Source organism: Eriocheir sinensis, chromosome 68 (assembly GCF_024679095.1).
Source record: "Eriocheir sinensis breed Jianghai 21 chromosome 68, ASM2467909v1, whole genome shotgun sequence".
NCBI lineage: Eukaryota > Metazoa > Arthropoda > Malacostraca > Decapoda > Varunidae > Eriocheir > Eriocheir sinensis.
In genome coordinates, this window is record NC_066576.1 from 5,141,266 (window position 1) to 5,154,767 (window position 13,502).

Sequence of the window (13,502 nt, forward strand, 5' to 3'; positions counted from 1 at the left end):
CGGAGTTTCATAAACTTCAGAAACTTCCTCCTCTGTGACTTCTGTGTATTCAATTATATCTTTCTTTGGTTTTGGTTTACGTTTTGCTTTTTGTGTCTTTTTGTCTTCCTCAGTGTCTGGTGTTGGCTCAGGTTGTGTTTCTGTAATTTCAGTTATTTCTTCAATTTGTGTAACTGTGTCCTCTGCCTGTGTAAGCTCAGGTGTTTCTATGTCTTCCTCCTCCATCACCTCCTTTGTGTGCTCTGTGACAGTTTTCTTTACTTTGGGTTTGCGTTTTGATTTTGGTGTCTTTTTGTCTTCCTCTACCACTGGTGTGAGTTCTGGTATTACTGGCTTTGTTTCCTCATGAAGTGAAGGTTTGTGTTCATCTGGCACAGGTGTTGGCTTTTGTGCAGGTGTTGTTTTTTCAGAAGTAGGTGTGGGTTTCTCCTCAACTGTAAGTGGTATGGGTTTCTCCTTAAAGGGAGTAGGTGTGGGTTTCTCCTCAACTGTAAGTGGTATGGGTTTCTCCTTAACGGGAGTAGGTGTGGGTTTCTCCTCAACAGGGGTAGGTGTGGGTTTCTCCTCATCTGTAAGTGGTGTGGGTTTCTCCTTAACGGGAGTAGGTGTGGGTTTCTCCTTTTCTCCTCATCTGTAAGTGGTGTGGGTTTCTCCTTAACGGGAGTAGGTGTGGGTTTCTCCTCAACAGGGGTAGGTGTGGGTTTCTCCTCATCTGTAAGTGGTGTGGGTTTCTCCTTGACGGGAGTAGGTGTGGGTTTCTCCTCAACAGGGGTAGGTGTGGGTTTTTCCTCAACTGTAAGAGGTGTGGGTTTTTGTTCATCTGTAACTGGTTTTGGTGTTGGCTGTGCTTCAATTATTTCCTCTGTGGTCTCTTCAGTCTGTGTGATTGTGACATGTGTTTCCTCAACCTGAGAGGTGTCTGGAGCCTCCTCCTCTGTGTGTTCTGCAACTGTTTTCTTTGTTTTGGGTTTGCGTTTTGGTTTGACTGTCTTTTTGTCTTCCTCTGTCTTTGGTGTTCGCTCTGGCTCCTTGGGAGCTGGTGTACGTTTCTCCTCAACAGGGGTAGGTGTGGGTTTCTCCTCAACAGGAGTAGGTGTGGGTTTCTCCTCAACAGGAGTAGGTGTGGGTTTCTCCTCAACAGGAGTAGGTGTGGGTTTCTCCTCAACAGGGGTAGGTGTGGGTTTTTCCTCAACTGTAAGAGGTGTGGGTTTTTGTTCATCTGTAACTAGTTTTGGTGTTGGCTGTGCTTCAATTATTTCCTCTGTGGTCTCTTCAGTCTGTGTGATTGTGACATGTGTTTCCTCAACCTGAGAGGTGTCTGAAGCCTCCTCCTCTGTGTGTTCTGCAACTGTTTTCTTTGTTTTGGGTTTGCGCTTTGGTTTGACCGTCTTTTTGTCTTCCTCTGTCTTAGGTGTTGGCTCTGGCTCCTTGGGAGCTGGTGTGGGTTTCTCCTCAACAGGAGTAGGTGTGGGTTTCTCCTCAACAGGAGTAGGTGTGGGTTTCTCCTCAACTGTAAGAGGTGTGGGTTTTTGTTCATCTGTAACTAGTTTTGGTGTTGGCTGTGCTTCAATTATTTCCTCTGTGGTCTCTTCAGTCTGTGTGATTGTGACATGTGTTTCCTCAACCTGAGAGGTGTCTGGAGCCTTCTCCTCTGTGTGTTCTGCAACTGTTTTCTTTGTTTTGGGTTTGCGCTTTGGTTTGACTGTCTTTTTGTCTTCCTCTGCCTTAGGTGTTGGCTCTGGCTCCTTGGGAGCTGGTGTGGGTTTCTCCTCAACAGGTGTTGGTGTGGGTTTCTCCTCAACAGGTGTAGGTGTGGGTTTCTCCTCAACAGGTGTTGGTGTGGGTTTCTCCTCAACAGGTGTAGGTGTGGGTTTCTCCTCAACAGGTGTTGGTGTGGGTTTCTCCTCAACAGGTGTTGGTGTGGGTTTCTCCTCAACAGGAGTAGGTGTGGGTTTCTCCTCAACAGGTGTAGGTGTGGGTTTCTCCTCAACAGGAGTAGGTGTGGGTTTCTCCTCAACAGGAGTAGGTGTGGGTTTCTCCTCAACAGGAGTAGGTGTGGGTTTCTCCTCAACAGGGGTAGGTGTGGGTTTCTCCTCAACAGGGGTAGGTGGTATTGTTTTTTCAGGTGTGAGTGTTGGTTGCATATCTGTTATTTGTTCTGTTATTTCTTCAATCTGTGTAACTGTTACCTCTATCAGTGTCTCCTTAGGAGCTTCAGGAACTTTCTCCTCAGAGACATCCTCATGTTTGGGGATTGTTTTCTTTGTTTTGGGTTTGCGTTTTGGTTTGACTGACTTTTTGTCTTCCTCTGTTCTATGTGTTGGCTTTGGCTCCCTGGGTGTTGGCTTTTCCTCAACAGGAGTAGGTGTGGGTATGTCCTCTACAGTAGGAGGTGTAGGCTGCTCTTCATCTGTAACTGGTTTTGGTGTTGGTTTTAGTTGTTTTTCGATTGGTGTTGTTGGTTTTTCTTCTACAAGAGTAGGTGTGGGTTTATCCTCAACAGAAAGAAGTGTTTGTTTTTGTTTATCTGTGTCTGGTGTTGGTGTTGGCACTTCCTCATCAGGGTGTGTGGGTTTCTTTTGAACTGAAATAGGTGTTGGTTTTTGTTCATCTACGACTTGTTTTTGCAGAGGCTTTTGTTTGTCTGTGTCTAATGTTGGTGTTGGCTTTTCCTCAAGGGAAGGTTTTGGTTTCTCCTCTGGTTCTAGCTTTATAGGTGTGAGTGCTGGTTGTGTCTCGGATATTTGTTCTGTTGTTTCTTCAAGCTGTGTAAGTGTCTCTTCTACCTGTGTTTCCTCAGGAGTCTCAGTAGCCCTCTCCTCAGTGACATCTCTGTGCTCAGCCATAGTTGTTTTGGGTCTGCGTTTTGGTTTGAGTGTCTTTTTGTCTTCCTCTGTTTTTGTTGTCTTTGGTGTGGGTTTCTTGTCTACAGGAGTATGATGTGTGGGTTTGTCATCAAGTGAAAGATGTGTTGATGTGGGTTTGTCTTCAGAAGTTACAGGTGAAGGCTTTTGTTCATCTGTAATTGTTTTTTGTGGTGTTTTTTCATCTAGCACTGGTGTCTCAGATGTGAAAGTTGTTTGTGTTTCTTGTATCTGTGCAGCTGTTTCTTCAATTTGTGTAACTGTTTCATCAGTCAGTGTTCCCTCAAGAGCTTCCTCCTCCTCAGTGACATCCTTGTGACCGGAAATTGTTTTGGGTTTGTGTTTTGGTTTGACTGTCTTTTTGCCTTCCTTCATCTTTGGTGTTGGCTTCTCCTCAACAGGTGTAGGTGTGGGTTTCTCCTCAACTGTAACAGGTGTTGGTTTTTGCTCATCAGTGACTGTCTGTGGTGTCAGTTTTTCCTCAGCTAAACCATATGTGGGTGTGGGTTTCTTCTGATCTGTAACAGGTGTGGGTTTTGGCTTATCTGTGACTGGTGTTGGCTTTCCCCTAACAGGAGTATGTGTTGGTTTCCCCTCTACTTGTGGTTTATCAGTGGTGGGTGTTGGTTGTGGTTCTGGTAATTCCTCTATTGTTTCCTCAACCTGTGTAACTGTTTCATCTATTACTATCCTCTTTGGTATTTCTGAAACTTCCTCCCCAATAAGAGTAACTGGTTTTGGTGTTGGTTTTTGTTCCTCAGTGACTGGTTTTGGTGTGTGTTTATCCTGAGGTGCTGGTGTGAGTTTTTTAGGCGTTGGTTCTGCTTTGTCAATGATTTCTTCAGCCAGTATAATAGTGTATGTATCCTCTACCTCTGCAGACTCCAAAACCTCTAGTGTATCTTCCTCAGTGCGTTTCATCTTCTTAATCTTTGGCTTCGTTTTGGGTTTGTGTGTCTCAGGTTCTGGTGTTGACGCTGACTCTGGTTGTGTTTCTTCAGGAGAGGTTGGTTTCTCCTCAACTGAAAGTGGTGTTTGTTTATGTACCTGTTCCCTTGTGTGAGTGGTCGGTGTTGGTTGCATCTCAAGGACTCCCTCTTCAGTCTCCTCAGTGTGCCTAGCTGTAACCTCTGTCTGTTCAACCTGAGGAGCCATATCCAATCCCTCAAGTGTGTGTTCTGTGATACCTCTCCTTCTCTTGGGTTTGGATTTGGGTCTAGGGGTTTTCCTGTCTTCTTCCTCTACCTGTTTGCCTGACTCAGGTTCTTTGTAAGTGGGTGCTGGTTTGTGTTCAGCTGGTGTAAGTTTTGGTGTCTGTTCTTCCTCAACTGATTCTGGTGTTGGTGTTTCTTTTGTCTTTGGTTTGTGTGGAATAGGTTTCTCAAGGACTTCCTTTTTGACCTTATCTACTTGTGTGGCTGAAGTGGGTGATGGTTTGTGTTCAGAGAGTGTTTGTTCTTCCTCTACTGATTCTGGTGTAGGTGTTTCTTTGGGCTTTGGTTTGTGTGGAATAGGTTTCTCAAGGAGCTCCTCTCTAACTTCATCTGCCTGTGTAGCTGAAGTGGGTGATGGTTTGTGTTCACCTGGTGTAAGAGTTGGTGTCTGTTCTTCCTCAACTGATTTTGGTGTAGGTGTTTCTTTGGGCTCAGGTTTGTGTGGAATAGGTTTCTCAAGTTCCTTTTGCTCGTCATCTACCCGTGTAGCTGAAATGTGTGTTTGATCGACCTTAGGTGTCTCATAAACCTCTTGAGTAACCTGCTCTGTGTGTTCTGTGACAGTTTTCTTTATTTTGGGCTTGCGTTTTGGTTTAAATGTCTTTTTGTCTTCCTGTATCTCATGTGTTGGCTCTGGTTCTGTGGGAAGTGGTGTTAGTGTTTCCTCAGTGAGAGTAGGTGTGGGTTTCTCCTTTACTAAACGAGGCTGAGGCTTTTGTTTGTCCGTAACTGATGTGTCTTTTAACTGTGTTTCAGATGTAGGTGTTGGCTGTGACTCATCTGTTTTTATGGGTTTATCAACATGCGTGACCATCTCTGAAATCTCCTCAACAACCTCTTCCTTGTGTTCCGGAGTTGTTTTCTTTGTTTTGGGCTTGTGTTTTGGTTTAAATGTCTTTTTGTCTCCTTGTGTCTCATGTGTTGACTCTGGCTCTGTGGGAAGTGGTGTTAATGTTTCCTCAACAAGAGTAGGTGTGGGTTTCTCCTTCACTAAAACAGGTTCAGACTTTTGTTCGTCTGTAACTAATGTGTCTTCTAACTGTGGTGTTTCAAATGTATCTTTGGGCTCATCGACCTGTGTAACTGTTTCTGAAATCTCCTCAACAACCTCTTCCTTGTGTTCCAGAGTTGTTTTCTTTGTTTTGGGTTTGGGTTTGGACTTAATTGTCTTTTTGTCTCCCTGTATCTCAAGTGTTGGTTCTGGCTCTGTGGGAAGTGGTGTTAATGTTTCCTCAACAAGAGTAGGTGTGGGTTTCTTCTTCACTAAAACAGGTTCAGGCTTTTGTTCACCTGTAACTGATGTGTCTTCTAACTGTGGTGTTTCAAATGTATCTTTGGGCTCATCAACCTGTGTAACTGTTTCTGAAATCTCCGCAACAACTCCTTCCTTGTGGTCGGGAGTTATTTTCTTTGTTTTGGGTTTGTGTGTTTTGGGTTTGTGTCCTGGTTTGGTTTTGAGAGTCTCTTTGTCCTCATCTATCTGAGGTATTGGTTCTGCCTCTTTGGGAGTGAGTGTTAGTGTGTCACCCTCAGATAATGTCTTTTCAACTGGTGTGACATGTTCATCCTTCCCTGGTGTTGGTGTTTCCCTTTGTTTCTCTGTGCCTGGAATATGTAATGGATGTGCTGTGATTAAGTCTTCTTCACCCTCACCTATCTCTGTGTCTTCAACTACGGGTACTTCACAAACCTCCCTGTCAGTAACCTCTTCTGTGTGATCTGTATATGTTTTCTTTGTTTGGGTTTTCTCTCTGGGTTTGGGTGTCAGTTTCTGTGTCTTACTATCCTGCCCTGTGTGTACTGCTGGCTCTGGTTTCTTGTGTGTTGGTAGTGGTGTTTCAAGTGAAGTTGGTTTATCATCAGTTGTTAGATGTGTTAAGACTGGTTGGTCACTGTCTGGTTTAGATCTTGGTTTAGGTTTTGCTTTAGTAGGTGTGTCTTCAAGAACAGGTGTTGGTGTTTGTTCATCGCTCACTGGTTTTGGTTTGTCTGTAGGTGTTGTGGGTGGTTTTGTATCCTCTAAAACTGGTGTTGGTGTTGGTTTTCGTTCATCCCTGACTGGTTTTGGTTTGTCTGTAGGTGTTCTGGGTGGTTTTGTATCCCCTAGACCTGGTGTTGGTTTTGTTTTTTGTTCATCGCTCACTGGTTTTGCTTTATTGATGGGTGATGTGGGTGGTTTTGTATCTTTTAAAACTGGTGTTGGTGTCGTTTTTTGTTCATCCCTGACTGGTTTTGGTTTGTCTGTAGGTGTTCTGGGTGGTTTTGTATCCCCTAGAACAGGTGTTGGTGTTGGTTTTTGTTCACCCCTGACTGGTTTTGGTTTGTCTGTAGGTGTGGGTGGTTGTTTTGTATCCCCTAGATCTGGTGTTGGCATTGACCTTTCTCTATCTTTAACATCCCTAGGTTCAGGCTCATCTCTAACTGTTGTCTCTTTTATTGGCACTGTTGGCTTGGGTTCATCTTTTGTTGGTGTGGTGAGCTGTGTCTTCCCTGTGGATGGTGTCTGGGTGGGTTTCTGCTTTCCTCTTATGGGTTTCAATGCTTGTTTTGCCCTGAATAATGTCGACTGTAATTCCTCCCTAGGTGACGAGGGTGTAAGTATTCGTTTATAAGATTTTGGCTTGGGTTTGTCAGGAGTATCTATGTGCTGTGTGGGTGTAGTTTGGTCTGTGGCTTCCTTAGTAATGGGTTTGCGTGTCAGTGTTTGTGTATCTCCCTGTGTCCCTGGTGTTGGCTTTAGCTGTTCCGTGACTGCCGTTGGAGTGGGTTCTTCGAAAATGGATGTTGCTTTAGGTGTTTCAGGAGTAAGTGGTTGTGTTTCTTGAGTGTCTACAAACTCCTCAAACGGTCTCTCACTAACTTCTGTCCGGTCAACCTCAGGAATCTCAGAAACCCTATCCTCTGCTAAGTGATCTGTGTGTTCAGTGATAGAGTCTTTTGTTTTGGGTTTATCTTTTGGCTTTGATTTAGGGGTCTTTTTGTCTCGTTTTGTCTTGGGGGTTGGTTCTTGTTGTGTAGGAGCTGGTGTTAGTTTGTCCCTGATGGATGATGTGTCAGGGGTTAGGACTTTTTCGTCTGTGACTGGCTTTTGATCATCCTTTAGTGGTGTGGTTAGTTTTGGCTCATCGGGAATGGGTGTTGGTTGTGTTTCATGTACCTGATCATCTGTCGTACTAGGCTGTGTGGTTCTAATAATCTCATGGTCATCCTGAAGAGTCACAGTAACCTCCTCAGAAACCTGTGTGTCTTTTCTGAGAGCTTTCTTTACTTTTGGTTTGGTTTTTGGCTTAACTGGCATGTCTTTTCCCGTCTCTGGTAATGACTCTTGTTCTAATGGTGTTGGCTCTGACTCCTCTTCATGAGTAGATGTTAATTTTTCCTCAGCTCTTACTGACACAGGTTGCTTAGGAGTACGTGATGGGTGAGCTTCAACTACTTCTCCTTTAACTTCCTCTATTCGTGTAGCCGTAATGTCTGTTTGTTTAATGCTGGGAGTCTCAAAAATCTCTTCACTAACTTGAGTATGTTCTGTGGAAGGTTTTTCTGGTTTTGTTTTAGCCTTGAGTTTAAGTGTTAGCGTCTTTTTGTCTTCCTCTGTTTTTGGCGATGGCTTTGACTCTTTGCCAAGTGGTAGTGTTTCCTCAACTAAATCTGGTTTTCGTTTGACAATTTTTCTGGTTGGTGTTGATGTGGGCTGCGGCTTTTCAAATGTCATAACTTCAATTGTTTTCAGTTTAGTTTCAGGCAAGACTTCGAGTGTTTCTGTGTCATCTATCAGCTCATCTTTGTCATCTTGTGTGTGTGTGATAGCTATGTGTCTACTGTGTGGCTTCTCTGCCTTGGGTGTTGGTTTTGGTGTTATTTGGTCATCATCTGACTCTGCTTCTAGTTCTATGGGGACTGATCTTGGTGTTTCTACTGCCTGTTCTTCGGTTTCAGTTTGTGTAATTATTGTTTCAGTGAACTCTACTACTGGACTCTCAAAGATCTGCTCCTCAGTGAAATCTTCTGTGTGCCAAACTATCTGTTTCTTTGTTTTTTGTCTTGGTTTAAGTGTGCTGATATCTTCCTCTGTTACTGGTGTAGGTTCTTTAAAACGTTGTGTTGGCTTGTCCTCAATTGAAAGCGTTCCATCGTCAACTGATATGAGTGTAATGTGTTGTGTATCTTTGTCTTGCTCTGCTGGTGATTCAGAGTCTTTCAGAGATGGTGTTAGTTTTTCCTCATGTGGTGTTTGTGTATGCTCTGGTCTCTGAGTGTCCCATGTGGATTCATCAGAGGTAAAGGCTACAAATGATGTAAATGTTTCTCTGATTTCAGCTACCTGACCGAATGTGGTTGTTTGTTCTAAGTAAGCAGACTGAGAATCCTCCTCAGTGACACCTTCTACATGTTCTTTGAGAGGTAACTGTCTTTTGGGTCTGTCTTTAAGTGTGGTTGTCTCTTTGTCCTCTGATGTTGTTTCATCCTGAATTGTTATTGGTGTACGTTTGTCTTCAAGTGGAAAAACTGTTAGTCTTTCTGTGCAGAGTGTTTCTGGCCTGTACAATGTAGGTGTCTGTGTCTCAAAAACCTGTGCCTTTGTCTCTTCTATGTGGGTTGTCACCTTTGCATGTACAGCTATGGGAGACTCAAAATCATGTTCAGTGACTTCCCCATACTTAGTTACCCTCTTCTTTGTTTTGGGCTTCTGTTTCACGGTTTCCTCTTCCTGCTCTGATTTTGGTGTTGACGCTAAATGATGTGTATGTAAAGAGGGTTTCTCAATAACAAATATTGATGCTAATTTTTCTTCTAATGTGGATATTTCATGTTGTGATTCGACAGCAAAATGTGTAAATTGTGTTCCTTTTGTGTCTTCAAAGAGATGGCTTGCCTTTGTGTCTCCTAGGACTGGTGTTAATTTTGTGTCTCCTAGAGGTGATGGTTTTGTGTCTCCTAGAGAAGGTGTTGGTTTTGTGTCTCCTAGAGAAGGTGTTGCTTTTGTGTCTCCTAGAGAAGGTGTTGGTTTTGTGTCTCCTAGAGAAGGTGTTGGTTTTGTGTCTCCTGGAGAAGGTGTTGGTTTTGTGTCTCCCGGAGAAGGTGTTGGTTTTGTGTCTCCCGGAGACGGAGAAGGTGTTGGTTTTGTGTCTCCCGGAGAAGGTGTTGGTTTTGTGCCTCCTGGAGAAGGTGTTGGTTTTGTGTCTCCTGGAGAAGGTGTTGGTTTTGTGTCTCCTGGAGAAGGTGTTGGTTTTGTGTCTCCTGGAGAAGGTGTTGGTTTTGTGTCTCCTAGAGAAGGTGTTGGTTTTGTGTCTCCTGGAGAAGGTGTTGGTTTTGTGTCTCCTGGAGAAGGTGTTGGTTTTGTGTCTCCCAGAGCAGGTGTTGGTTTTGTGTCTCCTGGAGAAGGTGTTGGTTTTGTGTCTCCTGGAGAAGGTGTTGGTTTTGTGTCTCCTGGAGAAGGTGTTGGTTTTGTGTCTCCTGGAGAAGGTGTTGGTTTTGTGTCTCCTGGAGAAGATGTTAGTTTTGTGTCTCCCAGAGCAGGTGTGGGTTTTGTGTCTCCCAGAGCAGGTGTTGGTTTTGTGTCTCCTGGAGAAGGTGTTGGTTTTGTGTCTCCTGGAGCAGGTGTTGGTTTTGTGTCTTCTAGAGAAGGTGTTGGTTTTGTGTCTCCCAGAGCAGGTGTTGGTTTTGTGTCTCCTGGAGAAGGTGTTGGTTTTGTGTCTCCTGGAGCAGGTGTTGGTTTTGTGTCTCCTGGAGAAGGTGTTGGTTTTGTGTCTCCTGGAGAAGGTGTTGGTTTTGTGTCTCCTGGAGAAGGTGTTGGTTTTGTGTCTTTTAGAGCAGGTGTTGGTTTTGTGTCTCCTGGAGAAGGTGTTGGTTTTGTGTCTCCTGGAGAAGGTGTTGGTTTTGTGTCTTTTAGAGCAGGTGTTGGTTTTGTGTCTTCTAGAGAAGGTGTTGGTTTTGTGTCTTCTATTGGTTTTGTGTCTTCTAGAGCGGGTGTTGGTTTTGTGTCTCTCGGAGAAGGTGTTGGTTTTGTGTCTCCTGGAGAAGGTGTTGGTTTTGTGTCTCCAGGAGAAGGTGTTGGTTTTGTGTCTCCTGGAGCAGGTGTTGGTTTTGTGTCTTCTAGAGAAGGTGTTGGTTTTGTGTCTTCTAGAGAAGGTGTTGGTTTTGTGTCTCCTGGAGAAGGTGTTGGTTTTGTGTCTTCTAGAGAAGGTGTTGGTTTTGTGTCTTCTAGAGAAGGTGTTGGTTTTGTGTCTCCTGGAGAAGGTGTTGGTTTTGTGTCTCCTGGAGAAGGTGTTGGTTTTGTGTCTTCTAGAGAAGGTGTTGGTTTTGTGTCTCCTGGAGAAGGTGTTGGTTTTGTGTCTTCTAGAGAAGGTGTTGGTTTTGTGTCTCTCGGAGAAGGTGTTGGTTTTGTGTCTTCTAGAGAAGGTGTTGGTTTTGTGTCTCCCGGAGAAGTTGTTGGTTTTGTGTCTCCTGGAGAAGGTGTTGGTTTTGTGTCTTCTAGAGCAGGTGTTGGTTTTGTGTCTTCTAGAGAAGGTGTTGGTTTTGTGTCTCCCGGAGAAGGTGTTGGTTTTGTGTCTCCTGGAGAAGGTGTTGGTTTTGTGTCTCCCGGAGAAGGTGTTGGTTTTGTGTCTCCTGGAGAAGGTGTTGGTTTTGTGTCTCCTAGAGAAGGTGTTGGTTTTGTGTCTCCTGGAGAAGGTGTTGGTTTTGTGTCTCCTGGAGAAGGTGTTGGTTTTGTGTCTCCTAGAGAAGGTGTTGGTTTTGTGTCTTCTAGAGAAGGTGTTGGTTTTGTGTCTCCTGGAGAAGGTGTTGGTTTTGTGTCTCCTGGAGAAGGTGTTGGTTTTGTGTCTCCCGGAGAAGGTGTTGGTTTTGTGTCTCCCGGAGAAGGTGTTGGTTTTGTGTCTCCCGGAGAAGGTGTTGGTTTTGTGTCTTCTAGAGCAGGTGTTGGTTTTGTGTCTTCTAGAGAAGGTGTTGGTTTTGTGTCTCCTAGAGCAGGTGTTGGTTTTGTGTCTCCTGGAGAAGGTGTTGGTTTTGTGTCTCCCGGAGAAGGTGTTGGTTTTGTGTCTCCCGGAGAAGGTGTTGGTTTTGTGTCTCCTAGAGCAGGTGTTGGTTTTGTGTCTCCTGGAGAAGGTGTTGGTTTTGTGTCTCCCGGAGAAGGTGTTGGTTTTGTGTCTCCTGGAGAAGGTGTTGGTTTTGTGTCTCCTGGAGAAGGTGTTGGTTTTGTGTCTCCCGGAGAAGGTGTTGGTTTTGTGTCTTCTGGAGAAGGTGTTGGTTTTGTGTCTCCTGGAGCAGGTGTTGGTTTTGTGTCTTCTAGAGAAGGTGTTGGTTTTGTGTCTCCTGGAGCAGGTGTTGGTTTTGTGTCTTCTAGAGAAGGTGTTGGTTTTGTGTCTCCCGGAGAAGGTGTTGGTTTTGTGTCTCCTGGAAAAGGTGTTGGTTTTGTGTCTCCTGGAGAAGGTGTTGGTTTTGTGTCTCCCGGAGAAGGTGTTGGTTTTGTGTCTTCTAGAGAAGGTGTTGGTTTTGTGTCTCCTGGAGCAGGTGTTGGTTTTGTGTCTTCTAGAGAAGGTGTTGGTTTTGTGTCTCCCGGAGAAGGTGTTGCTTTTGTGTCTCCTGGAGCAGGTGTTGGTTTTGTGTCTCCTGGAGCAGGTGTTGGCTTTGTGTCTCCTACACCTGGTGTTGGTTTTGTGTCTCCTGGAGCAGGTGTTGGTTTTGTGTCTCCTACACCTGGTGTTGGTTTTGTGTCTCCTGGAGCAGGTGTTGGCTTTGTGTCTCCTACACCAAGTGTTGGTTTTGTGTCTCCTGGAGAAGGTGTTGGTTTTGTGTCTCCCAGAGCAGGTGTTGGTTTTGTGTCTCCCAGAGCAGGTGTTGGTTTTGTGTCTCCTGGAGAAGGTGTTGGTTTTGTGTCTTCTAGAACAGGTGTTGGTTTTGTGTCTCCTGGAGCAGGTGTTGGTTTTGTGTCTCCTGGAGAAGGTGTTGGTTTTGTGTCTCCTGGAGAAGGTGTTGGTTTTGTGTCACCTGGAGAAGGTGTTGGTTTTGTGTCTTCGAGAGCAGGTGTTGGTTTTGTGTCTCCTGGAGCAGGTGTTGGTTTTGTGTCACCTGGAGAAGGTGTTGGTTTTGTGTCTTCGAGAGAAGGTGTTGGTTTTGTGTCTCCTGGAGAAGGTGTTGGTTTTGTGTCACCTGGAGAAGGTGTTGGTTTTGTGTCTTCTAGAGAAGGTATTGTTTTTGTGTCTCCTGGAGAAGGTGTTGGTTTTGTGTCTTTTAGAGAAGGTGTTGGTTTTGTGTCTCCTGGAGAAGGTGTTGGTTTTGTGTCTCCTGGAGAAGGTGTTGATTTTGTGTCTCCTGGAGAAGGTGTTGGTTTTGTGTCTCCTGAAGAAGGTGTTAGTTTTGTGTCTTCTAGAGAAGGTGTTGGTTTTGTGTCTCCTACACCAGGCATTGCTTTTGTGTCTCCAAGAGCAGGTGTTGGTTTTGTGTCTCCTACACCAGGCACTGCTTTTGTGTCTCCAAGAGCAGGTGTTGGTTTTGTGTCTCCTACACTTGGTGTTGGTTTTGTGTCTCCAGGAGCAGGTGTTGGTTTTGTGTCTCCTAGGGCAGGTGTTGGTTTTGTGTCTCCTACACCTGGTGTTGGTTTTATATCTCCTGGAGCAGGTGTTGGTTTTGTGTCTCCAGGAGAAGGTGTTGGTTTTGTGTCTTCTAGAGCAGGTGTTGGTTTTGTGTCTCCCGGAGCAGGTGTTGGTTTTGTGTCTTCTAGAGAAGGTGTTGGTTTTGTGTCTTCTAGAGCAGGTGTTGGTTTTGTGTCTTCTAGAGCAGGTGTTGATTTTGTGTCTTCTAGAGAAGGTGTTGGTTTTGTGTCTCCCGGAGCAGGTGTTGGTTTTGTATCTCCTAGAGCAGGTGTTGGTTTTGTGTCTCCTGGAGCAGGTGTTGGTTTTGTATCTCCTGGAGCAGGTGTTGGTTTTGTGTCTCCTGGAGCAGGTGTTGGTTTTGTGTCTCCAGGAGCAGGTGTTGGTTTTGTGTCTCCAGGAGCAGGTGTTGGTTTTGTGTCTCCAGGAGCAGGTGTTGGTTTTGTGTCTCCTGGAGCAGGTGTTGGTTTTGTGTCTCCAGGAGCAGGTGTTGGTTTTGTATCTCCTAGAGCAGGTGTTGGTTTTGTGTCTCCAGGAGCAGGTGTTGGTTTTGTGTCTCCTGGAGCAGGTGTTGGTTTTGTGTCTCCTATAGCAGGTGTTGGTTTTGTATCTCCTGGAGCAGGTGTTGGTTTTGTGTCTCCTGGAGAAGGTGTTGGTTTTGTGTCTCCTATAGCAGGTGTTGGTTTTGTGTTTCCTGGAGCAGGTGTTGGTTTTGTGTCTCCTACATCAGGTGTTGGTTTTGTGTCTCCTGGAGCAGGTGTTGGTTTTGTGTCTCCTACATCAGGTGTTGGTTTTGTGTCTCCTGGAGCAGGTGTTGGTTTTGTGTCTCCTGGAGC

General features: G+C 45.0%; 2 protein-coding genes and 1 long non-coding RNA gene across 53 annotated transcripts in view; 2 read left to right on the forward strand and 1 right to left on the reverse strand.

Moving 5' to 3' along the window:
- LOC126988202 (titin-like) overlaps nucleotides 1-13,502 on the reverse strand; it is a 208,925-nt gene that overhangs the window by 74,539 nt on the left and 120,884 nt on the right. The gene's annotated exons all lie outside the window — the stretch shown is intronic.
- Nucleotides 230-2,209, forward strand: LOC126988208 (uncharacterized). 2 transcript variants are annotated; one of them, XR_007741734.1, is made up of 4 exons: nucleotides 230-605; nucleotides 1,148-1,174; nucleotides 1,811-1,945; nucleotides 2,081-2,209. It is a non-coding gene; the product is annotated as an uncharacterized LOC126988208 (long non-coding RNA). The 2 variants fall into 2 exon arrangements; XR_007741736.1 differs by lacking the exons at nucleotides 1,148-1,174; nucleotides 1,811-1,945; nucleotides 2,081-2,209 and adding exons at nucleotides 668-694; nucleotides 1,493-1,621.
- On the forward strand, nucleotides 7,645-13,285 carry LOC126988205 (uncharacterized). Its single transcript, XM_050846203.1, has 8 exons — nucleotides 7,645-9,106; nucleotides 9,221-9,598; nucleotides 9,707-9,787; nucleotides 10,265-11,074; nucleotides 11,966-12,019; nucleotides 12,317-12,721; nucleotides 12,830-13,126; nucleotides 13,208-13,285. The coding sequence occupies exons 1-8, from the start codon at nucleotides 9,002-9,004 to the stop codon at nucleotides 13,256-13,258; spliced, it is 2,181 nt and encodes a 726-aa protein (XP_050702160.1). The 5' UTR covers nucleotides 7,645-9,001; the 3' UTR covers nucleotides 13,259-13,285.

Coding starts and splice junctions, on each gene's coding strand:
- LOC126988205 (XM_050846203.1), top strand. CDS start 9,002: ATGGTTTTGTGTCTCCTAGAGAAGGTGTTGGTTTTGTGTCTCCTAGAG. Junction 11,075..11,965: donor TTTTGTGTCTCCTGGAGAAG/GTGTTGGTTTTG, acceptor CTTCTAGAACAG/GTGTTGGTTTTGTGTCTCCT. Junction 12,020..12,316: donor TTTTGTGTCTCCTGGAGAAG/GTGTTGGTTTTG, acceptor CTTTTAGAGAAG/GTGTTGGTTTTGTGTCTCCT.